The sequence below is a fragment of the Bufo gargarizans genome, chromosome 1 (genome assembly GCF_014858855.1).
Source record: "Bufo gargarizans isolate SCDJY-AF-19 chromosome 1, ASM1485885v1, whole genome shotgun sequence".
Classification (NCBI taxonomy): Eukaryota; Metazoa; Chordata; class Amphibia; order Anura; family Bufonidae; genus Bufo; species Bufo gargarizans.
In genome coordinates this window covers 309,700,638-309,725,135 of record NC_058080.1, presented here as the reverse complement: position 1 = coordinate 309,725,135, position 24,498 = coordinate 309,700,638, and the positions used below count along the sequence as shown (strand labels likewise).

At 41.5% G+C, this 24,498-nt stretch overlaps 1 protein-coding gene across 1 annotated transcript in view; it reads left to right on the top strand.

The window, feature by feature from the left end:
- The window catches only part of WRN (WRN RecQ like helicase), a 187,958-nt gene extending 186,338 nt beyond the window's left edge, over positions 1-1,620 (top strand). The window contains 1 exon segment of the mRNA XM_044278366.1: positions 303-1,620. Coding sequence (XP_044134301.1) covers positions 303-410 — 108 coding nt within the window. The 3' untranslated portion in view covers positions 411-1,620.
- The last annotated feature ends 22,878 nt before the right edge of the window (positions 1,621-24,498 follow it).

Here is a 24,498-nt window from a genome sequence, read left to right as displayed (position 1 = left end):
CCTATGGGAAAAAAATGCCACACCTGGCTACATGCTACTTATTAGGGAAAAAAAAAGGCCACTGACCCAAAATCCCACCGAAAATGAAGAAAGACTGCCTAAAAAATTTACATATATACCTCAAAATTGAAATTGTAAAAGCTACAATTTTCCCCATCTTTCTGTAAAAAGAATGGTGAGATGAAAAATCCAAAAAGCTGTATGGTCCTGAAGGGTTTAGGAAACCAACATATTTAGAATTTCCAAACAAGCCCATTTGTCATTCTGCTGTGTACCATAATTTGGTTCTTTTGTTTTTTCAGACACCAAAAAGAAAACTGCCTGAATGGTTTGAAGCTCCAAAAGAAACGGCAAGGTCATCTAATATCAAAAAAGCCAAAACTGTGAAGAAGAAAGGCCTTTTTGGATGAATACTTGAATTATTATTTTTTATGATTCAATACCGTTTCTCTATTAATCCTACTTGAAGTTAATGCCAGCAGTCTGCAGTAATGGTCCATCTGAGTGTTCTCAATTGTTTCCCTCCACCCTCTGACACTGGCAGCATTGATTGGATAGGGGCAGGGTCACCCCCATCCCTTAACTGGCAATTCATTCATAAACTTCTAGTAGGAGTAATAGAGGAATGGCACAACATTGAAAATTATAAGCTCATTTTTTTGTAATATAAGGTAGAAGCCATGTTGCAAATTGGTCATTTTCTTATTATGTAAAGACCAGTGTGCATAATTGTAGTGTGGGGCCAACAATACTCTAAGGTGTATGAGCGAAGCATGACTGTCCCCCAGTGTCTACTGTGAGGAGTTACTAGGAAGGGTCATATTAGATTTAACATGCTTGATCTTTTGTACCTCAGGGATATAAGTGGTACAATATAACAGCCACTTATCACCCTTTTACCTATGGCCACAAAAAACTTGTTCCTCCGATCCAAGTTTACATGATGATTTAGGAGTTAGGAGAATAGTTATCAGCAGAACAAATATTCTGTAAATATATAAATGTAAAATATATGTCTAGCATTTTTTCACCAAAATAATTACAATATGTTTTTTTAATATTTAATTAGTTTTCTAGGAACTTGTTAAATAAAGAAAAGTAACAGTAAATCTTTTCATGTATATAAAACACCAGAATTTATCACTACAGAGGCTACGGATAATTGTATTACATTTACAGGGTTTCAAGCACTAAGAATGAAGTGCAATGCTTAAAGGGGTTGTGTGAGTTAAACTTGGACAGCCCATGTAATTGGTCTAAAATAACAAAAGATTGGATCCGCACCCTTTTTCTCCCCTGCTTATTTCAGCACTGCGCTCTCAAGTCTTCCTTGTTCATTACATTATCTTCCTGGCTGTTGCAGTGATGTTACATGCACACAGGTCACCATGCTGCCAATTACTGGCCTGAGATATCACCGCTGAGGCCAGCGATTGGCTGCAGCAGGACCTGTATGCTCAGTACATCACCGCTGCAGTCAGGCAAACAAACAGCAGCGCGAAGGACCTGAGTGCAGTGCAGGAAGAAGGGCAGAAAAGTGGTTTTCTTGTGATACATTGTACTTCATGACCGTGTTAAATTTGAGTCAATATTTTTCACCTTTATTAAACTAGCAGAAGGACCCGGTTTCACAAGGGTATATTTCATCTATTTCATTTAATGTTTGTGTGTGTTGTTAAAAGATATCAACAGTATTCACTATAACTGTGATATCTACCGTACACCGCCCCTTTAACAGTGACCTCCACAGCAGCCGTCCCTTTATTATTGATCTCCACAGTACCCCATCTCATTAACAGTGATTTTCACAATAACCCGTCCCCTTAACAGTGACCTCCACAGAGCTCTGTTCACTTTAAATGTGACCTCTACAACACCCCGCCCCCTTTACAGTGACCTCTGCAGCACCCGGCCCCTTAACACTGACCTCCATAGCGGACCATCCCCTTAACTGTGACCTCCACCGTTCCCTGCCCTCTTAACAGAGACCTCCACAGCAGCCCTCCCCTTTAACCGTGACCTCCACAGCGGCCGCCCCTTTATTAGTGACATTCACAGTACCCTATCTCCTTAACAGTGATTTCCACAACACCCCGTCCCCTTAACAGTGTCCTCTACAGCAATCTGGCCCTTAACTCTGACCTCCATAGTGGACCGTCCCCTTAACTGTGACCTCCACAGCAGCCTGCCCCTAGGGTGGCCAGAGGTCCGGTTTTAGGCCTTCCTGGACACGTGATGTAACTGTGTGCCAAATTTCGTTTGTAAGGCCTCATGCACACGGCCGTGTTCCGCGGCCGAGAGCGGACCGTGGAAACCCGGCCGGGATTCCTCCTGACAGCATTAGCGCACGGCGTCACTGGTTGCTATGACGCCGTGCGCTTCATGCAGCCGCTCCTGTACAGTAATACTATTACTGTACAGGAGCGGCTGCATGAAGCGCACGGCGTCATAGCAACCGGTGACGCCGTGCGCTAATGCTGTCAGGAGGAATCGCGGCTGGGTTTCCACAGTCCGCTCTCGGCCGCGGAACACGGCCATGTGCATGAGGCCTAAATGCGACAGTGCGGATTCCTTTAGCGGATATACATACACTTTACACACATACATACACTTTATATATTAGATAAACCAAAATTTAGTAAAAGAAAATTTAAAAAATTCACATTTTTCTAAATTTACATTTCTCTGCCTTTAAGGCAGATAGTGATAACTCATGAATTAGTTATTACTTTACATTTCCAATGTGTCTACTTTATATTTGCATCCTTTTGTAAATGTGATTTTATTTTTTTAGGACGTTAGAAGGCTTTGAATTTTAGAAGGAAATTTTTAAATGTTTAAAATTTCCAAAACCCACTTTTTTAAGGACCAGTTCAATTATGAAGTCACTTTGTGGGGCTTACATAGTAGAAACCACCCATACATGACCCCATTTTGGTTCCACAAGAACTAAAGGAAAATGGAGACGAAATTTCAAAATGTAAATTTTTGAGGGCAGATTTCGCCAGAATGATTTTTGGGAGCAACGTCGCATATGAAGACGCCCTGAGGTACCGATAGTGGAATCCCCAAAAAGTGACCCCATTTTGGAAACTAAACTCCCCTGGGAATCTTTTAAGGTGTGTAGGGAGCAAAGATGTTTCATAGAATTGGCTGTGAAAATGAAAAATGTAATTTTTTTTTAATACAAATTTGCTTTAGGCCAACATTTTTCACTTTCACAATGGGTAACAGGATGCACCCCACATTTTGATACCCGTTTTCCACTGAATATGGCAACACCCCATATGAGCTCAAAGAACTGATGTACGGCCGCATGGCAGGGTTCAGAAGGAAAGGAGTACCCTTTTGGAGGGCAGATTTTGCTGGAATGGTTTTTGAGAGCTGTATCGCATATGAAGACAACCTGAGGTACCCCTACAGTGGAAACCCCCAAAAAGTGACCCATTCTGGAAACTAAACCCCTAAGGAGTTTTTTCAGTGGAGTAGTGAACACTTTGGTCCAAAAGGCGTTTCCTAGAATTTTGAAACGCTTGACAATAAAAATGAAAAATTACAGCGAGACTGTCGCTGTAGGCCCATTTCATTTGCACAAGGAATAACAGAAAAAATGCACCCCACAATTTGTTGCCCATTTTCTTCTGAATACGACAACACCCCATATATGGTTGTAAACTGCTGTGTGGACACACAGCGGGGCTCAAAAGGGAATGAGCACCAAATGGCTTTTAGATGGCAGATTTCTGTGGAATAATTTTCAGGTGCCATGTTCCATTTTAAGACACCCTTAAGGCCCCTTGTAGACGAGTGTGAGTAGATTAGGTGTGGATGCGTTCAGTGAAAAATTTGTGATTTCGCAAGCAAGTACATTCAGTTTTGTTTGCGATCGCGTTCAGTTGTTCAGTTTTTATAGCTCTGGTGCAATGCGATTTATTGCTTTTTTTCCCCCTCCCCTCCATGACTGCACCTTACTTTCAGATTATCCTCCTCCTCCAGCCAGGCAGGGACAGGAAGGGCCTGCCTCCTCAATCATCTTCAGTGTCTTACTGTCCCTGCCAGGCGGAGGATAGGAGTTTTTTCTGTGCTCTGATTGGGAGCTATGCGCATGATGGCGGGCTTACCTTGGGCAAGTAAGTCCGTTCTGTGGAGTGCCTGCCGCTGTCTTTTGCTTGTTAAACTCAAGGGAGCACTTCCGGGTTCTAGGCCATCCGCTGCCCGAGATTCTCGGCTCCAGCGGCTGACATCATCCGGAGGCCTAATAGGGGTGGCTTGAGAATGCCGGCCTGGATGACGTCGGAGGTCCTGGGGAGACTTCCGGCCATGCGGATTTAAAACTGGCACCCTGGTCAAGACTAACGTCGCCCTCTGACCAGAGAAGTGACAAGCATTACTGCAGCCTCGGCCATCCACACACATGGATCCGGAGGAAGCTAAGGAACAACCTGTTGCAAGTGACAAGGACATTTCTGTTAAACCTAAAATAGCGCAAAAATCTAAAGTTCTTAGATGTCGCGTATGTTCTGTTAAACTCCCCGAAAATCATGCTCAAAGACTTTGTGAAAAGTACATTGATAACATTGTCAGGGAGGAAGAAAATTAAGCAAGAAATAAAGTCTGCTTTTTCAGATTTTTCAGGAGTCGCTAGCATACCATCAACATCAAAACGGGTTCAGGAAAACATCACCCTTAAAAAAACGCTACATCTTCTTCCGATGTTTCTTCGGATAGCGATGAGAGTAGTAGTAATTCTTGTAAATTTTGTTTTTATTAACAAATACAATAATAAGATTAATACAAGCTTACCAAAATATAAAATGAGGTAAATATCACCATTACAAATGGAAGTTTGTGTACATTATAACCTGTTAAGTCATCACAGGAATAATACTTCCTAATTTTAAAGTGCATATTGAACAAGGGAATCATTCGAAAAATTCAATATAAATCATTTCAAGAGCTGACTCGAAAATCGGTGAAAGGAAAGGAGGGAAGGGGAAGGGGAGAGGAGAGGGAAACAAAACAAGGGGTCAAACAATGTGGGTAAAAAGAAAAAGTTGTCACATGTTTCGTTAGATAGTTTAAGAAAGTAAGGAAAAAGAAAAGTAAATAGAGGTCAAAATATATAAATTTCAGTCGAAAAACTTAGATACTTTGCCAGTGGAGATATAATCACACCACTTGGTCCAGATCCTGAGGTACTTTTTGGGGTTGCCGGCAATTGTCCATTTAAGTTTTTCAAAGCGACTAATAGTTAAAACCTCCTCCATCCAGTCCTGAATAGACGGAACCTCCACGCTCAGCCAGTGTCTGGGAATTATGGTTTTTAATGCAGCAATTAAGAAAGGAAACAGACGGTCTTTAATGACGTTGTGTTTTTTATTATACAATCCAAGCAGAACTAGTTCTGCATCCACTTCTATTTGTGACCCATATATTTCTGTAATTATTTGATTACATTTTTGCCACAATGGCGCAATTTTAGAACAGGAAAACCATATATGTGTTATAGACCCGATTCCTTCATCACATCTCCAGCAGTGCGCAGAAATTTCCAGGTTAATTTTGTTCAGATTGACAGGAGTCCTGTACCATCTGGAAATTATTTTATAGTGTGACTCTTGGAGTCTAGTAGACGTAATTTTGGGAATAGAGGAATGTAGAATTGACGTGGTTTCTTGTTCATTGAATGATTTGTCAAGCTCATTCGACCAGCTAGACAGGAATGGTGGGGAGGATACCGTGCTATTGACAATGGAATAAAACCTAGAAATTCCGTGGCTTATGGGAGTCTTATTCAACATCAAGTTGGTAAGATCATGTTCGCTATCCTGAGTCGTGAATCGAGGATTTAGCACTGAGAGATGCTTCAGTATCTGGTCGTACTCCTTCCTAGAAAATTGGGGGAGATCACCACTTTCCATATATTTTGCGTATTCCACTGGAGAGGTAGCTGAGTATAGAGCTTTCAAAGGTAGCATATAACCATTGGGGTGTGAGGTGATTTTACTCCTAATCAGTCTCAAACCGTTTGGGATCGATGCTAGCAAGGGGAGTTCCAGGCAATTAGGAAATGGGATAGTATGTTTCCTGATAAGACTATGCCAAACGTGAATAGCATGTTTGGTGTAGGGATTATCAATTCTAGCATAGAAATGTTTATTACTCTTAGTCTTCCAGATCAGGTAATGGAGGGGGCATGGAGCACATCCCTCTTCCAGATCTACCCAGAGTTTTCTAAGTGGAAGGACATTCCATTCCTTAATTCTTGTCAGGGTCGCAGCAGTGCTATATTTACCAATATCCGGAAGACCAAGTCCACCCCTATATTTCGATCTCGTCAAAGTATCAAACGATAGACGGTTCTGCCCTCGCTTCCAAACAAAGGAAAGAATCTTCCTTTTGATAGCAGTATAGAAATTTTTAGGTAATGCCATAGGAATACCCTGAAGAAAGTATAAAACCCTGGGGAGGGTGATCATCTTAACTAAGTTAATACGACCAAACCATGAAATGGATAGGTCATTCCATTTTTCCAGGTCAGTCTTTATCTTCTGCATGAGAGTGGTGAAGTTCAGTCGGTAAAGGTCATTCAGGTTATTTGAGATGTTTACACCTAGATACTTGAAATATGTAACCGTAGGCTTAAGGCCACTAATCGATTTTATGGTATCCCACGTACGGCTATTTATGTTTACATTAAAATTTTTGATTTGGTTAGATTAACTTTAATAAATGATAAGGTACTAAACTGGTCTAGCTCCGAAAGAAGAGTTGGAATAGAGGTAAGCGGGTTGGTGACAAAGAACAATATGTCGTCTGCATAAGCTGCAGACTTATGGGTAAATCTATCCGTTTTCAAACCTGATATGTTATTATTCTGTCTGACTTTGGCTAAAAGCGGTTCAAGAGAAATAATAAATAGAAGGGGAGATAACGGACACCCCTGCCTAGTGCCATTTCGGATCCTAAAGTTTTGAGAAGTAGTACCATTTACCAATACCCGCGCGGAAGGAGTGGTGTACAAGGCTTGTATTTTCCTAATGAAGGAAACGGGAAGACCGAACCTGGAGAGGGTAGCCAACAGAAAACTCCAATTAAGCCTATCGAAAGCTTTTTCAGTGTCGGTTGAGATAAAAGCTAAAGGTATCTTATTCTTTTTACAATACTCCATGCCTAACAAGGCCTTCATGATGTTGTCCTTGGCTTCCCCTCCAGGCATAAAGCCCACCTGCTCCGGATTTATAATTGAGGGTAAAATGGACTGCATTCTATTTGCCAGGACTTTGGCATAGATTTTCAAATCATTATTTAGGAGTGAAATTGGGCGGTAATTTTGGCATAAAGTGGGATCTCTATCCTCCTTAGGGATGAGTGTAATGTTGGCCATCATTGTTTCCTGCCTAAAACTATTGGATAGACCGACTTCATTGAAATATTTAGTAATGTGGGGAACCAGGATTTCCTTATATTTTTTATAATAAAAGATTCCGAAGCCATCCGGACCCGGGCACTTACCAGATGGCAACTTAGCAATTGCTTCCTCTATCTCGGACTGGGAGAAGGGGGATTCTAATTGTTCTTTTTGAATTTTATTGAGGCATGGCAGATGTATCTGCTCAAGATAATCTTGGATAGCCGCGTCTGTCGCATTCGAGACCAGTTCAGCACCCTGCAAATCATAAAGTTTACTATAGAAGTCGCGAAAGACTACTGCTATTCTATCACTTAACTGTTCTATATTGCCTTTCTCGTTTCTAATCTTATGAATAGTGGATTTATTTCTTTGTTTTTGAGTCAATTTGGCTAAATCCCTTCCACATTTATTCGCGTGGATGAAGTGTCTAAATTTACTCATAAACAAATATCTTTCAGATTCCCTATTTAAGGCTTCTTTGAGTTCCATTCTGGATTGCATAAGTTCCCTTTCGGTATCTTTAGCGCATGACGACTTATGTAATTTTTCTAATCTTTGTATTTTAATTGTTAGATCTAGGATCTTTTGCCTTTTTTTTCGCGCTCCAATCTGCATCAAGTGTCCCCTAATAACAGCCTTATGTGCCTCCCATAGGGTAGCCCAAGAGATATAATCCTTATTCTCCTCAAAGAAAATTTTTATTTGGGCGGCAATAAAATTACAGTCTGGGTCCGACGTTATCAGGGTATCGTTAAGTTGCCAATTAAGGGGCCTGGTACTTTTGTCCACTGCAGATAAAGTGACAATAAGTGGTGCGTGATCCGAATGCAGAAAATAATCATACTTGGCTCCACAAATTGTATCAAGTGTATTTTGCTTTATATATATTTGATCTATCTGGGAGTACTGGTTATGTACTGTTGAAAAATATGAATAATCCCTATCCCCAGGGTTATAAAATCTCCAAGCATCCACGAGCAACCTATCATGTAGCATTTTTTTAAATCTTTTTGAGTTTGTTATATGGAAAGGAGGTTTTACCTTTGGAGGTATCAATATTCGGTTCCATGGAAATATTGAAATCTCCGCCCAATATCAATTTACCTTCGTAGAAGGAGTCGACCAGATCAAAGACATGTCTCAAGAACCCAACTTGTTCCCTATTTGGGACATAGATGTTGACAAAAGTGATGAGTTCTTCTCCCATCCAACCCTTCAAGAGAATATATCTACCCTCTGGATCAATTATTTTATCCTTCTCTTTGAAGTCTAGTTGTTTATTGATTAGAATGGAGACGCCTTTGTTTCTTCTAAGTGGGGTATTTGCATTATACCATTGTGTATAAATCTTGTGCTTAGATTGGGGAGTGTAAGATTTTTTAAATTGCGTTTCCTGGATCATGGCAACACCAACCTTTTTGTCCCTTAGGTACCTCAGGATCTGTGACCGCTTTTGTGGTACGTTAAGTCCGTTGACATTGTATGATACAACTATAAGCTCCTGCATAATGAGATAAGTAACAAAGTTATGCTCTTACATGTGACAAGTAAATCACAGTTCAACAGAACAGCGAAGATAAACATAATCAACTCAAAACAAGAACGTTTGACGCTGCACATCTCAACAACGAGCATCAGTACAGCAATGGGTGAAAAGAAAAAGCCTTGGACTAAACACAGGCCTGCTCTATGCCCGGTAGTCGTCCAAGAGTAGAATGGCTTCTACGGAGGGAGATCTCTGGGGGGGAAGAGAAAACTCCCTCAAGAATTAATAATTTTGATCGTCCCGTGCAAGGCAAGAGACTATGCACGGGGAAAGCTAAAATATTTTAGATGTTACTTTTTATGGATAGGGGACAAAATCGACACACGTTCCCGACGCCTGTGAAAAAAAAAAGATATCACCATAAATTTGAATTGTCTATCATTCAACATGGGTATGAATAAAAGAAAGAGGAATAGGATACTAAATAGCATGTAAATGGAGAAAATGAAAAGAAAAGAAAAAAAAATGCTTTGAGCAACTACGTCATGAGTTACTAAAGCATTACGAGACATACATAATACTAATGTATAAAGAATGGTAGTATGTGCAGGAGGTCTATCTCAGTCACCACTCAGAGATCTACGGTTCTTGTACAGAGTCTTGGGAAATGACTGGTCCAACGCTCTAGATTTTTTGACTTGCGTAGGAGTCACGGAGTGCCAGTCGTCTCCCTTAGGAAGAGTGGGAAAGGGGGCTTCTTCGTCTCCCATCGTGGTCCAGTCTTTAATCTGAATATGCGTAAGGTCCATTTTTTGTAAAACCATAGGAAGGTCCTCAGGTGTCTTAATAGTGAAAGTCCTGTTCTGAGAGGAGATCAGTACAGCCAGCGGTATTTGATTCCTTTCTCACGTAACTCCCTCGTGAGCTGCTGTAGAACACTTCTGACATATATGGTGTATCTTGAGATATCCTGATAAAGTGTTACCTCTTGATCCTCCCATTCAATTTTTTTGGCTATACAAGATTTTTGCAGGATAGCTTCTTTAGTACGGAAACTTTGAAGACAGCAGAGAACGTCCCTCGGGCTGTCACTCTGTATATGTTTTGGCCTAAAGACTCGGTGAGCCCTTTCAATAAAAAGCTCTGTCTTCTCATCTTGTTGTAAAAGCTCATTGAAAATCTGGGTGAGAACAGCATGGATATCCTTGTCTAAGACCATCTCGGACAGACCTTTGATTCTAATGTTATTGCGACGTGATCTATTCTCGAGATCATCGATGTGTAGCTTTAGTTTGTAGATTTCTTTGCGATAATGTTGCATTGTTTTTTCTGTGTGGGACGCATGTTGAGTCAATTTATTTGTAGATTCCTCTACTGCTTCTGTTCTAGAGGCTATTTGTCTTAAATCGGCCTTAATTTCTGAAAGTTCCTCTTTTATTATGGACGAAAATTCTTTGAAGAGACCTTTGATACATTCAGCAGTCGGAAGCGCTTTCATGTAATTTTTGAGTTCGTTTTAAAGTGCTCATATCGGATTCTTCTTCACTGTCTGAGCCACTATAGAGAGCTTCAGCAATTTTCCTATCTGAATGTTTAACACTCTCCGCCGATTTTTTGGGCGTTTTGATACTTTTACCAGATGCCTCCAACAATTGTCTTGATTTGCTCATGTTGGCTATTCACAGGCGCCGGGAAGAATTTTATAGTTTTACTTTACATCACAAAAAGACAGCAAAGTAATCTGGTTCACTGTGCAGGTAAAAGTCAATGGATCGCGCTTATATGTAAGCGATTATTTATTCACGTTATATATTCAAAGTCGCGAATATTATGCTGGCTTGTGAACAGAGATGCGATAATTCGTATTATAATTAATCGGAACAATCTTCGCAAGTTGTTATCTCTGGTAATAATTCGCCATGAGCTGAAAACACCGCTCTGTAACGGATGCGATTATTTGTGGCAAAAATATTCGCGGTAAAAGTCGCACATAGGATTCTTTGATTGAGCAGTAATTCGTCAATGAGTTGATGGAACTATTAGAAAGGGTGCGATTAAATGATGCTGACCAGTAAAGTACCAGTATATAGGATGCGAATAACTGTCCGCTTAATGTATTCAGAAACGCAAGAGTCAGGCCGACTTGCGAATATTTTGCGAATGTTCGTAAGATTATATATCGCTGCCAGGCTTATAAGCTGACTTTCTTTTGGGCGATTGTCAGCCGGTGCTCCGGTAATATCGGGTGCAGGTCGGATGTCATAGGTATGGGTGGAGGGGATTAAGGGAGATGGTGATAATATGCTTGAGTCCTTGACTCCCCAAGACTTACCCCAGCCACCGCGTGTACCAGAGAACCGCTGCTATGAGCTCCGATCAGTCCACAGGTAGTTCGGACCTAGTTTGGATTCAGGTGATGATCTCTGGACGTATCAGACTTTCCATCAGACTTGGTTGTAGTGGAAGTCCTGGTCGCTTCTTTAGCTGGCTGGATCTGAGGCAGCTTCCCCTGGAAATTTAGCCTGCGGCTCTTGACTGCACCGTAGGCCGCAAATATAAAAGTCAGTCTAAAGGCTTAAGTTTAGTACCGGAGTGATCCGGACCGTGTGCTGAGCACAAAAAAGTGTTTTTTGTGGATTTACCACCAGGAACAACGCAGTTGCAGAGCACTGAAGTTGTTATAGAGCAGAGCTCTGCAGCAGTGCGACTTGCTCCTTCAGTAGCTAGCTCCACCCCCCGAGAGTAGTAGTAATTCTGACTCTGACGATTTTAAAAATGTATTATTTTCATCCGACGATAAACGATCTATTAAAAGCGGTTAGGGATACCATGGAAATTAAAGAAGAAAAAATACATAGATCCGCCCAAGATAGAATGTTTTCAGTATTAGAAACCAAGAAAAAGAGAGCATTTCCGGTACACAAAAATCTGCAGTCTCTTATTTTGAGGGAGTGGAATAATACAGACAGAAAAGTTTTTCTACCCAGAACAATTAGAAAAAGGCTACCCTTCGACGAAGAAGAATTATCCCCGTTCTTAAATTGTCCCAAAATAGATGTATCACTCTCCAAACTTGCTAAGGGTACTTCTTTACCATTTGAAGATACAGGGTCATTAGGTGACCCTATGGATGAAAAGGTGGATGCTAACCTTAGGAGAACCTGGGATGCGGCCACTGCATTATTTAAACCTAATATCGCGACCACATCCGTAGCTAGATCCCTAAAAAGTTGGCTGGTACAGCTGGAAGCATTACTAAAATCCAATACCCCATATGAAAACTTTGCAGACTCCTTCCCCCTCTTATTAAAAGCTGTAGATTTTTTGTCAGACACAACAGCGGATTCCGTTGACCGCAAGAGCTACGGCCCTAGCTAACATTTCTAGAAGGGCACTTTGGTTAAAAGCTTCGTCTGGAGACACAGGCTCCAAGGCAAAATTATGCAACATCCCATTTTATGGTAATCTTCTCTTTGGTCGGGACTTGGATAAGATCCTAGAGAAAGCCTCTGATGCCAAAAAGAGCTTCCCAAAAGATAAAAATCAAAGGAAAACTCAATTTTTTCGTCCCAGAAGGGTAGTTTTCAAAACAAAAGGAGTAAAACAGAAAACTGGAGATCGGGAAAACAGAAGGGGAAGGGTTTTATGTTTTCTCCCCGTTCTGAGGAGTCTTCCAAAAAATGACGCAAGAACTCTAGTGGGGGGAAGACTGGGGAAATTCGTGGAGCGCTGGGAAAAATACTCATGCAGCCGCTGGTTATTAAATACCCTCCACGAAGGGTACAGTATTCCCTTTGTCAAAAGTCCCCTTATTCTATTTGTTCAGACTCCAGTTCAGAGCTCGGAACATCTTCTTCAGCTTTGTCTGGAGCAAGAAATCGAACTGCTAGTTCAGATGAACGTTCTTGTTCCTGTACCGACTAATAAAGTCGGTCTGGGCTGTTATTCCAAGGTTTTTATGGTAAAACAGGAAAGTGCGTCTTATCATAAATATGAAAATGCTGAACAAGTCCATAAAGTACGAAAAATTCAAGATGGAATATATAAAAACCACGGTCGAAGTTTTACAAGAAGGGGCATTTCTAGCATCCATAGACTTAAAAATGCGTATTTTCACATACCCATTCATCCAGAGTCACAACAATTTTTGAGAATAGAGGTGTGGGTCCAAGGGCATCTAAAACATTTTCAGTTTCAAGCACTGCCGTTTGGGATAACAACTGCCCCCAGGCTTTTTACGAAAATTATGCTAGAGATGATAACCCCTCTGAGAAAGGAGAAAGTAATGATAATTCCATACCAGGACGACCTTTTGATAGTGGGGGACTCCCAGAAAGACCTAGAAACCAATCTATCCAAAACGATAGACAGACTGGTGGAACTGGGTTGGATTTTAAATCGGGAGAAGTCCCACTTAGTTCCCACACAAAAAAATAGTTTTTGGGGGGAATTCTCATAGTGAGTCAAAAATGTTTTTTACCAGTAGAGAAGGTCGCAAAAATCCAATCCCAAGTAAAACAATTCAGAAAACAAAAACCACACACCATAAGGCAAACGATGGCCCTGATAGGGTCTTTTACAGCTTGCATCCTGGCAGTGAAGTTGGCGCAAATACATTCCCGTCCTCTTCAGAGATTATTAGCGATTCCGGATTACATTCTGTCCTCACTAAAATGGTGGGAATAAAATTCAAACCTGCAGAAGGGAGTACTGTGGATAGTGAGAAATCAGTTGATCCTCACCACGGATGCCAGTCTCTGGGGCTGGGGAGCGCATCTCCAAACATTGTCGGCCCAAGGGGAGTTGTCCCAATCCCAGAAAAAATACTCGTCAAATCACCGGGAACTTCTGGCAGTTTGGGAGGTTCTAAATTACTTCTCACAGGAGCTAAAAGGTTCCAATGTACAAATAAGATCCGAAAACAAGACGGTTGTAGCGTACAGTACAGACCAAAAGTTTGGACACACCTTCTCATTCAAAGAGTTTTCTTTATTTTCATGACTATGAAAATTGTAGATTTACACTGAAGGCATCAAAACTATGAATTAACACATGTGGAATAATATACATAACAAAAAAGTGTGAAACAACTGAAAATATGTCATTCTAGGTTCTTCAAAGTAGCCACCTTTTGCTTTGATTACTGCTTTGCACACTCTTGGCATTCTCTTGATGAGCTTCAAGAGGTAGTCACCTGAAATGGTTTTCACTTCAAAGGTGTGCCCTGTCAGGTTTAATAAGTGGGATTTCTTGCCTTATAAATGGGGTTGGGACCATCAGTTGCGTTGTGGAGAAGTCAGGTGGATACACAGCTGATAGTCCTACTGAATAGACTGTTATAATTTGTATTATGGCAAGAAAAAAGCAGCTAAGTAAAGAAAAACGAGTGGCCATCATTACTTTAAGAAATGAAGGTCTGTCAGTCCGAAAAATTGGGAATACTTTGAAAGTGTCCCCAAGTGCAGTCACAAAAACCATCAAGCGCTACAAAGAAACTGGCTCACATGCGGACCGCCCCAGGAAAGGAAGACCAAGAGTCACCTCTACTGCGGAGGATAAGTTCATCCGAGTCACCAACCTCAGAAATCGCAGGTTAACAGCAGCTCAGATTAGAGACCAGGTCAATGCCACAAAGAGTTCTAGCAGCAGACACATCTCTAGAACAACTGTTAAGAGGAGACTGTGTGAATCAGGCCTTCATGGTAGAATATCTGCTAGGAAACCATTGCTAAGGACAGGCAACAAGCAGAAGAGACTTGTTTGGGCTAAAGAACACAAGGAATGGACATTAGACCAGTGGAAATCTGTGCTTTGGTCTGATGAGTCCAAATTTGAGATCTTTGGTTCCAACCACCGTCTTTGTGCGACGCAGAAAAGGTAAACGGATGGACTCTACATGCCTGGTTCCCACCGTGAAGCATGGAGGAGGAGGTGTGATGGTGTGGGGGTGCTTTGCTGGTGACACTGTTGGGGATTTATTCAAAATTGAAGGCATAGTGAACCAGCGTGCTAAGCATCTCTGGGAACTCCTTCAAGACTGTTGGAAGACCATTTCAGGTGACTACCTCTTGAAGCTCATCAAGAGAATGCCAAGAGTGTGCAAAGCAGTAATCAAAGCAAAAGGTGGCTACTTTGAAGAACGTAGAATATGACATATTTTCAGTTGTTTCACACTTTTTTGTTATGTATATAATTCCACATGTGTTAATTCATAGTTTTGATGCTTTCAATGTGAATCTACAATTTTCATAGTCATGAAAATAAAGAAAACTCTTTGAATGAGAAGGTGTGTCCAAACTTTTGGTCTGTACTGTATATAAACCACCAGGGAGGAACGAAAAGTGAGCGACTACAAGCCTTAACCAACAAAATTTTCTTGTGGGCAGAGGAGAATCTCCTCTCCCGATCAGCGTTTTTTTTTTAAAGGGGACACGAAACATCTAAGCGGATTTCCTCAGCCGCAGGAAATAAGATCCGGGGGAGTGGAGTTTAAAAGAGGACATTTTTCGAAGCCTTAACACAAAAATGGGGTCTTCCTCAGATATACTTATTGGCAAACAAGATGAATGCAAAATTACCAGCTTATTTTTCCCTAGATCCAAGGGATCCGAGGAATGCAGGGACGAATTCACTGGCTCTTCCTTGGAAATTCCAACTGGCATATTGCTTCCCGCCTCTGATTCCAAGGGTACTCAGGAAAATAAAAGAAGAGAGGACCAGTGTAATTCTAATCGTACCCAATTGGCCGAGGAGATCTTGGTTTTCCACTCCTGGCAAAAATGTCCACGGAGGAACCATGGATTCTACCCTGGTCAGAAGACCTCCTAAGTCAAGGGCCGGTTCTACACCCAAAGACGCAAAGTCTGCACCTCTCGGCTTGGATCCTGAAAGGGCAATCTTAAAATCTAAGGGTCTGTCTGACAGGGTAATCAATACCATGGTAGCCAGTAAAAAAGAAGTCACAAATAACACAGCGGGAAGTTTTTTGTCTATTCTAGACTTTCTTCAAGAAGGCTTTAATAAGGGTTTAAAATCTAGCACTCTTAGAGTACAAATTTCATCATTAAGCGCCTATTTAGATGAAAAAATAGCATCTAATCAATGGATCATTCGCTTTATGAAGGGAACCAACAAGCTCAGACCCAGAAGTAGACCTCTGGTCTCTCCGGTCTCACTAAACCCCCTTTTGAACCCTTGAAATCAGCAAATATCAGATATTTGACCCTTAAAACGGTATTCCTATTTGCCATTACTTCTGCATGTAGGGTCAATGAGATACAAGCCTTCTCAGTTAAAAAAAACCTTCATGAATTTGAGGGATGATAGAATAGTCCTGAGATTTGACGATTCCTTTCTACCTAAAGTGGTCTCGGAGTTCCATAGGATGGAGGAGGTGGTTCTTCCTTCATTTTGTGAAAATCCCAGATCTAAAAAAGAAGTCTTTCACACGTTGGATGTGAGAAGGTGTGTTCTGAGGTATATATCGTAAACTAAAGATTGGAGAAAATTCTCCAATTCTTAGGAGGTAGGAAAAGATTAAAAGCGTTCAACCCTTCTATTGCACGTTGGCTAAAATCGGCTATCTCAGAAGCATACATAGCAATGGGAGAACGACCCCCGGTAAATATTAAAGCTCATTCTACAAGGGCAGTATCGACTTCATGGGCAGAAGAAGCATCCGCTTCCTTGGATCAAATCTGTAGGGCAGCAACCTGGTCAAGTCCTCATACCTTTTGTAGAACACTATAAGATAGATATCAATTCTGAAAGAGACCTATCCTATGGTAGGAAAGTTTTACAAGCAGTAGCCTCTCCCTAATTCATTAATCTGTTAGCTCTCCAAGTAATTCCTTTTTCGCGAATCCTCCATGACGGCACCACTTATATCTCCCCCCCCAAAAAAAAAAAAAGGTTATGAAATTAAATAATTAGTCTAGAGTTATATATATGCGTTTTAATATGTATAACAAAGAATAGTTAAGTCACTGGTGAAGATTATGAAGGAGTGTGTAGGGGTAAGGGCCTATCAAGTCCAGAAGACACTGAAGATGAGTGAGGAGGTGGGCCCTTTTGAACCTTCCTGTCCCTGCCTGGCTGGAGGAGGAGGATAATCTCCAAGTAAGGTGCCGTCATGGAGGATTCGCGAAAAAGGAATTACCGGTAAGACTAATTCAACTTTCACGCACGTGATAAAAAACAAAAGCAAGATGCGATTTTCGCAAAAGTGATGCGTGAAAAACATTGCTCATGTACACAGCACCATTGAAATGATCGCGTCTGGATTCTGTGTGGGTGCAATGCGTGTGCAACACGCATTGCACCCGCACAGAATACTCGCTCATGTGAAAGGGGCCTAAGGTATCCCTACAGTGGAAACCCCGACAAAGTGACCCCATTTTAGAAACCAAACCCCCTAAGGAATTTTTTAGGTGGGGTAGTGAGCACTTTGGGTTTTCCTAGAATTTAGAAACACTTGGCCATGAAAATGAAAAATTGCATTTTTGACAAGAAAATTTCGCCCATATTTTTAAATTTCCCAAGGGGTAAAAGGAGAAAATGCATGCCCACAATTTATTAACGCCGCCTGCAACAGTGTATCCGCCCCTGGACCCACATGTATCCTCTTCTAAGGAAGCTACAATAAAAGCAATCGTTTTTCACCCTGGTGAGTGCCGCAACGCTACTTATTTCTTCTCCTTCAAAGATTTACCCTAACTTGGTGTTACCCTTTTGTTGCTGAGCACCGCTATACGGACTTTCTACACCACATGCAACCTGCCGAGAGCGGCGATACCAGTGGGGGCAGTGCCGCCGTATTCTTTCCTCTCTCCTTTGCACAATTTATTAACCGTTTAATATTAAATATGTCCCGGACCCATACTTGTTTGTAAACAAATATATTTGGACACTTCAGAGTTCAGCGCTATATGGTTTTTGGAGGACAGAATTTGCTAGAATGGTTTTCAGGCACAATGTTTCATTTGAATAGATCCCGAGGTACCCCTACAGTGGAAACCCCCAATAAGTGACCACATTTGGAAACTACGTACACTAAGGTATTCATTTAGAGCTATAGTGGATTTTTGTTTCATTATAATTTGTACATTAAATTTAGTTGAAATAATTTAGACAAGGTGGGCTAAGATTTTTAGAAAATATAAATTCTCACTGGGAAACAGGAATGGATAAAAAGGGTTTCATGAAAGTAAAAGTATAAAATTATACTTCACAAGTAGTATGGCAAATTTTGAAGCATCTTTTCATACAAAGATCAGGTTTTGATGTTTAACATTGATAGCTGTTTTCCTTTCTGATTCCATTTTTGGAACACACACGGCAATGTTTTAGTGGCTTGCTCTTTTTTGCAGTGGGAGAAACTTCACTGGGAAAGTGCTGTCCTGGCACTATCCTTGTTGCCTCACGTGTAGAATTGGTACTGTGGTCTGCCTCCTACTGTTCTCCATATATGAGGGCCTTTATTACATTTTCTTGAAATTCAAGAAAAGTTCCCTCTTGGCCAGCATCTCTGTAAAGCACAAATGCATTATATAATGCAACCTGTGTAATGTGCACCACAAGTTTTTTTATACCATTTCCTGGATTTTCGCATGGCACTATCCCTCCCATAAATGTATTATATTCTTGAATGCACACTGGTTTAGTGGTTTAAGTGCCACTATCTCTAACAGGTACACGGGTGCTGATGTCACAATGTATTGTGGTTAACATAAGTACATCTCTTTTGTCTTTATTAATGCACAATTTATTTTCGCTACAAAGTCCTCTGCTCACTCCCACCCTAAGCATTTGCCCCAGCAGCATTTTTGGGAGGCCTTTTTGGTTCTTTCATATTGTGCCACATGCCACCATACTTTTGCTAGCAAGGCACTTAAAAAGTGATATATTGGAATAAAAATTGTCAAGGTAGAGGTGGTATCCTTGATCCAACAATGGGTGAACCAAATCCCATACAATTTTTCCGCTTATTCCATAGGTGGGGAGACTGGGGGTACTATTTTAGAATCCTTCCCCTCGTATATTTTAAATCGATGCATGTAGCCAGTTTCACTTTCACACAATTTATACAGTTTGATGCCGTATCTTGCCCTCTTGTTAGTCAAGTATTGTCGAAAATGCAGCCTTCCTTTGAAGTTCACTAGGGATTCGTCAACAACAATATGTTTTTCAGGAGTATATATTTCTGCAAACTTACAATTGAAATGGGTGATTATGGGCCTTCATTTATACAATCTATCAAAATTAGGACCATCTTGGGCATCTGGTATCATTGTAATATATAAATTTCATGATGGCTTCAAATTTCATTCTAGACATGGCTGCACTGTACATTGGGGTAAGAACGTCTGTATGTTCTTATAGGTGGTTTTTGAAAAGATCAGCTTCTCTAAACCCAGTCGTATTAACATGTATACCTGCATCTGCCGTAAAGTCGGGTACCTGGGCCACATAGTTATCTGGGGGTACCCAAATAGGTGTACTTGATTGGGTTAATGACTGATAATCAACCCTTTGGCGCCTTCTTGGGGGTTCATTTGAACATGATGATGATACTTGCAGACTCAGTGTCTGAACAAATAATGATGTACGCCTGCAACAGTAAACAGCCTGCGACATTCCATATTTGAATTTTAGTAAACAATGTAACAGTCTAGTAACTTTAGAAGATGAAGGGGGAGTGGCCTAGCAGAGTATGTGAGCGGACGTGGGTTGCAGAGCTCCTCCGCTACCTCGGATAAAATATCCTGTTAAAATCCTGCTATCGAATTTCTCCTACCTATACCTGGTCAGACGGACATCAGAGAACCTTTCTGGATTGCTGGGGAGACCATAGCAGGTCAGCATGACCCGTAAAAAGGAGCAGCGTGGGCCGGAGAAGGAGACCCAAGATGGCGCCGGAGGCACTCCAGGACGCGCAGGCTGTGTCACGGAGCTCCAGAAAGAAGCGGCGGCCAAGTTGGTGAAATATGCCAGATTATCGTCGGTTGCCTCTGGGAAAGGTACTCCTAGGAAATTGAGGGGTGCTGAAGACATGTCTGATGCAGACTCTGATGCTGAAGGGCCTGATCCGGATAACATTCCGGCGGCCTGCTCAAATCGTTATGGCGCGCTGGCTGGTGCGCACGAATGTCTGCCCTCAGGAACGCCAGATTCTGATACAGAGGAGCCGACATTAAAAGATGTTATGCAAGCCATAGCGAAATGTGGCAAGTCATTGAACACACTTACTATGCAAGTGGGGGCCATTAAGGAGGATGTCTCAATAGTGAGACATGATATGAGAAAACTGTCGGACCGCACTACAGCTCTGGAGGGTCGGATGGGTGAAATGCAGGACACCATGACACCTTTGACCAACAATGTGAGGGATTACTCCAGGAGATTGGACATTATTGCCGCAAAGCAAGATGATCTTGAAAATCGATCTCGCTGAAATAATGTGCGGGTGGTGGGAGCACCAGAGAAAGTAGAAGGCGGGAATCCGTCAGAATTTTTTTTATCCTGGTTACGGGAGAACTTTGGCGCAGATGTATTAACTCCCTTATTTGCCGTGGAAAGGGCTCACAGGGTCCCTATGCGGCCCTTACCGCCGGGTGCCCCACCCAGAACAGTCCTGATCAAGATCCTACACTTCAGAGACCGGGACATTATTCTAAGAAAAGCGCGGGATAAGCCGGATCTGTCTGTTGATGGTCATAAAGTAGCACTTTTCCCGGATTATTCGCAAGAGGGCCAGATATATTGATGTGAAGAGGCGCTTATGAGCACTTGGCGTATCTTATTCCATGATGTATCCGGCCAAGCTACGGGTTGCCGCATTAGGAACCACAAATTTTTTTGAGGATCCGAAAGAGGCAGCAAAGTGGACTGATCGACATGAGAGGCAGCTGGCGGCAGAACAAGGCTGATTAGCGCTAGAGGGAGTGCCATTTTGTTTATAGGCTCAGGTTATTTTGTCCTGTTGGATGCGGCCTTATGATATTTGGGTACGAGTGTTCGGGTGTGGTGGTATGCAAGATGTGAGGCTGTGAACAGGTATATTATTGTAATATTCTATTGGAATGTATTGTCTTATAGGTATAATCACTCCTTAATTGTTTTTCCTATAGTTGTCCGAGGGGCATTGAGAGGGAGGCTCAGGGACCCTTTTTCTGAGCTCACTGCCTAGGGTTGCGCGCGCACAGTTAGTTTTTGGTGCACTTTAACCTCTTCTCCAAGTACCTGGAGATGGTTCTTAGCACACGATTAACTTCAGCAGCGGGTTGTGTACCCTTTTTTCCCACTGGCCTTCTTTAGCTGTTATTGTGGGGCCCGCGGTTGAGGTGGTCGTTGTGTTGAGTACTAATTTGAAATGTCTGGGAGGGGGGGTTTTGTTTAACTCAATTGCACGCACTATATATGAGGATGTAGGTATAAGTCTGTGGTTTAAATATGGGATGTCCTATTACTATGTCTATTCACTTACTGCTGTTAATCTGGATGCTAGGTTTGTAGATTATAGGATATTCAAATATGGCAGAGAAGGTTAATGTTATTAGCTGGAATGTGAGGGGGATTAAAGATGCGATTAAAAGACGGGCGGTTATGGACTGTTTAAGTCAATATCAACCTGTGATATGTTGTTTGCAGGAGACTCCTCTTACCTCAGATCAGACTAAATTGCTTACCCCTAGGTGGGCAGGATACTGCTATCATTCCACATTCTCGTCATATGCGAGGGGGGTGAGTCTCCTGATACACAGGTCAATTGCATTTCAATGTATTGCTAAAAAGGTGGATAGTGAGTGGAGATTTTTGCCTGCACTGTGTGGTCTTTGCAACTACATGTGTTCTAGTGGGAGTGTACGTCCCACCGCCATATTCGCCAGTGGTACTTAAAAGTATTCTACAGTTTATAGCAGATGTGCCTGATATTCCAGTCTTGTTGATGGGAGACTTCAACAATGTTCTTAATCACGACCTAGACAGAATGGGGTTGGGTCAAAACCCTCAAGGGAAAGGGATGACGTTGTTTGGTGTTCTGATGCAGGAAGCTATGTTGTTAGATTTTTGGAGGCTGAAAAACCCGGTAGTGAAGCAATTCTCATGCTGCTCTAGTACGTATAATTCCCTATCTAGGATAGACCTCATTCTTGGAAATGCCCTTATAGGACAGTACGTGGGGGATGTGCAGTATCTGCCGCGTAAGATTTCAGACCACTCACCGGTAATAATGGTTCTTGATCTCCGTATATCGCGGCGCAGTAGGTGTGGGGGTTGGAAGTTTAATCCTTATTGGCTACCTCTCCTACCAGATGCTGGCGGAATTGGCGAAAAACTTAAGGAGTTCTTTCAGATTAATTTACCATCAGCTACCAAGTTAGTAGTTTGGGAGGCTGTGAAAGCCTTTTTAAGAGGTCTGCTTATAGCAGAAGTGAACAAGAAGAGGAGTGAATCTAGGGTGCACACGAGAAAGTTAATTATGGAAGTAGAGGCAGCAGAGGCGGATTTTATCCTGCATCCACAAGATGTCACTAGAGAGAAATGGAAAGAGTCCCAGCAGAAACTGAATGACAGGTTACTGTTACAGGCAAAAAATAAAAGATTCTTTCAAAAGCAAACCTTCTATGAAGAAGGGGAGAGAGTGGGCAGACTTTTGTCATTAATATCTAAAGCTTAATAGGGTTAATGGGGACCTATCTAATCTGTTCATGCTGTTTAGGGGAACTAGACAGGGGTGTCCACTGTCACCGCTTCTTTTCGCGGTGGCGGTGGAACCCTTAGCAGAAGCTCTAAGAATGGCTGCTACTGTCAAAGGACTTCAGTATGGATCCAGAACAGAAAAAGTGGCGTTATATGCAGAGGTCTTGCTTTTGTTCCTGGCCGATTGGGAGCAGTCTCTCTCTGCCGCTATGGCGATCATTAATAAATTTGGGACCATGTCTGGGTTAGTGATCAATTGGTCGAAATCGGCCTTATTGCCCTTGGGTGGTAGTAACACTGTGCCATCACCTGATACGGGAGGGTTGCAGGTAGTGTCGTCCCTAAAGTATTTGGGAGTGTGGGTAACAGCAACTCTGGGTGATTATGTGTAACATTTTCTTTTTATTGAAAATTTTATGTATTAGGCATAATAATTTCTTATGTCAATAAGTTCTTAAATTCCAAAGTATACAAACAGTGGTCGATGTAATATTAAGTGCATACTATTATAAACCATGTATAAGATAATGTATACAAATTCTTCAATTAGTATGAACGAAAAATATCTCGACTTAAGTAACTTCTTATTTCTGGATCGGTGAAGGACCTAAGTCTTTATTGATGATCTCAGTATTCAAGAATGTGTATTCTAAATAATAATAAATGTATAACTTCTAAACTTGTCTTATTTCCAGTCTATAGAAAATCAAGGTCTTTATTAACACACTTATAATCTGGTGAATAAACCATAGGATAGAGAGCACAGATAGCCCTATATGGTATGTGTGAGATGGAATACTTTATAAGTGTAGAAAACATATAAATGTTATATGCCATTTCAATTTGTCTAACCAGGATAACAGGGGGGAAGGTAGGAGTAAACTAAGGGCAAGGGGGGGGGGGGGGGATCAGGGCTCAATATGTAAGCTTGACACAGCTGTACTTATGTTCCAAATCTAGAGGATTTATAGAAACTTTACGATGAAATCGTTTTTAATAAACGAATTCCATCTGTCCCAAGTTGTGTGATAGTGATGCAGCCTGTCTTCTCTTAGAAGTCTCGATTTCTCCAGATTGTGGAGTAGGTGCATTTCCCTCAGCCAATCTTGAATTGAGGGGGGTGACTTCTCCTTCCATAATCTAGGGATTATGAGTTTTGCAGCATTAAGTATATGTAGCGTGAGGGGATGTTTAATGTCGGAAGAGCGATGATCAAAGACGCTAAAGAAGAGTAATTTAGGTGGTATTTCAGTACGTGTATCAAAGATGTGACCTAAAATAGCCGTAACATTTTTCCAAAACAATTTCATACATTTACATGTCAACCAAATATGTGAAAGTGTACCCCGTTCTTCTTCACATCTCCAGCATAAGGGGGACATACTTGGGAACATACGCTGTAGTAAAACCGGGGTCCTGTACCATCTTGATACTAATTTGAAATGCATCTCTTGAATTTTAGGTGATGCTGATTTTGATCTAGCATTCAAAACGATATCTCTAGTTTCCACTTCGTTAAAAGTAATCCCTAACTCAGCAGACCATTTGGGGAGGTAGGAGGGAGGAAGGTCAGAGTGATTTATTACGCTATATATGGTTGAGATCGGTCTCTTGATTGGAGAACCGGTATTTATATGGTTTTGGATGGACGTCATAGGTATAGAGAGGGAGTTATAGGCCTCAGAACTTAAAATGCATCTTTTAAAATGCATATACTCTTTATCTGTGAGTCCTAGGTCCGGAAAGACTATGTTAAGGTAATCTTTTGAAATAAATGTGGGTCCACTAAAAAGGTTCATAATAGGGGAATTGTATAGTTCTGAGATGCCTGAGACTTTTTCTTTAACTATTCTCAGTCTAGCTGGGATCAATGCGCCTATTGGAGTAATTGCACAGT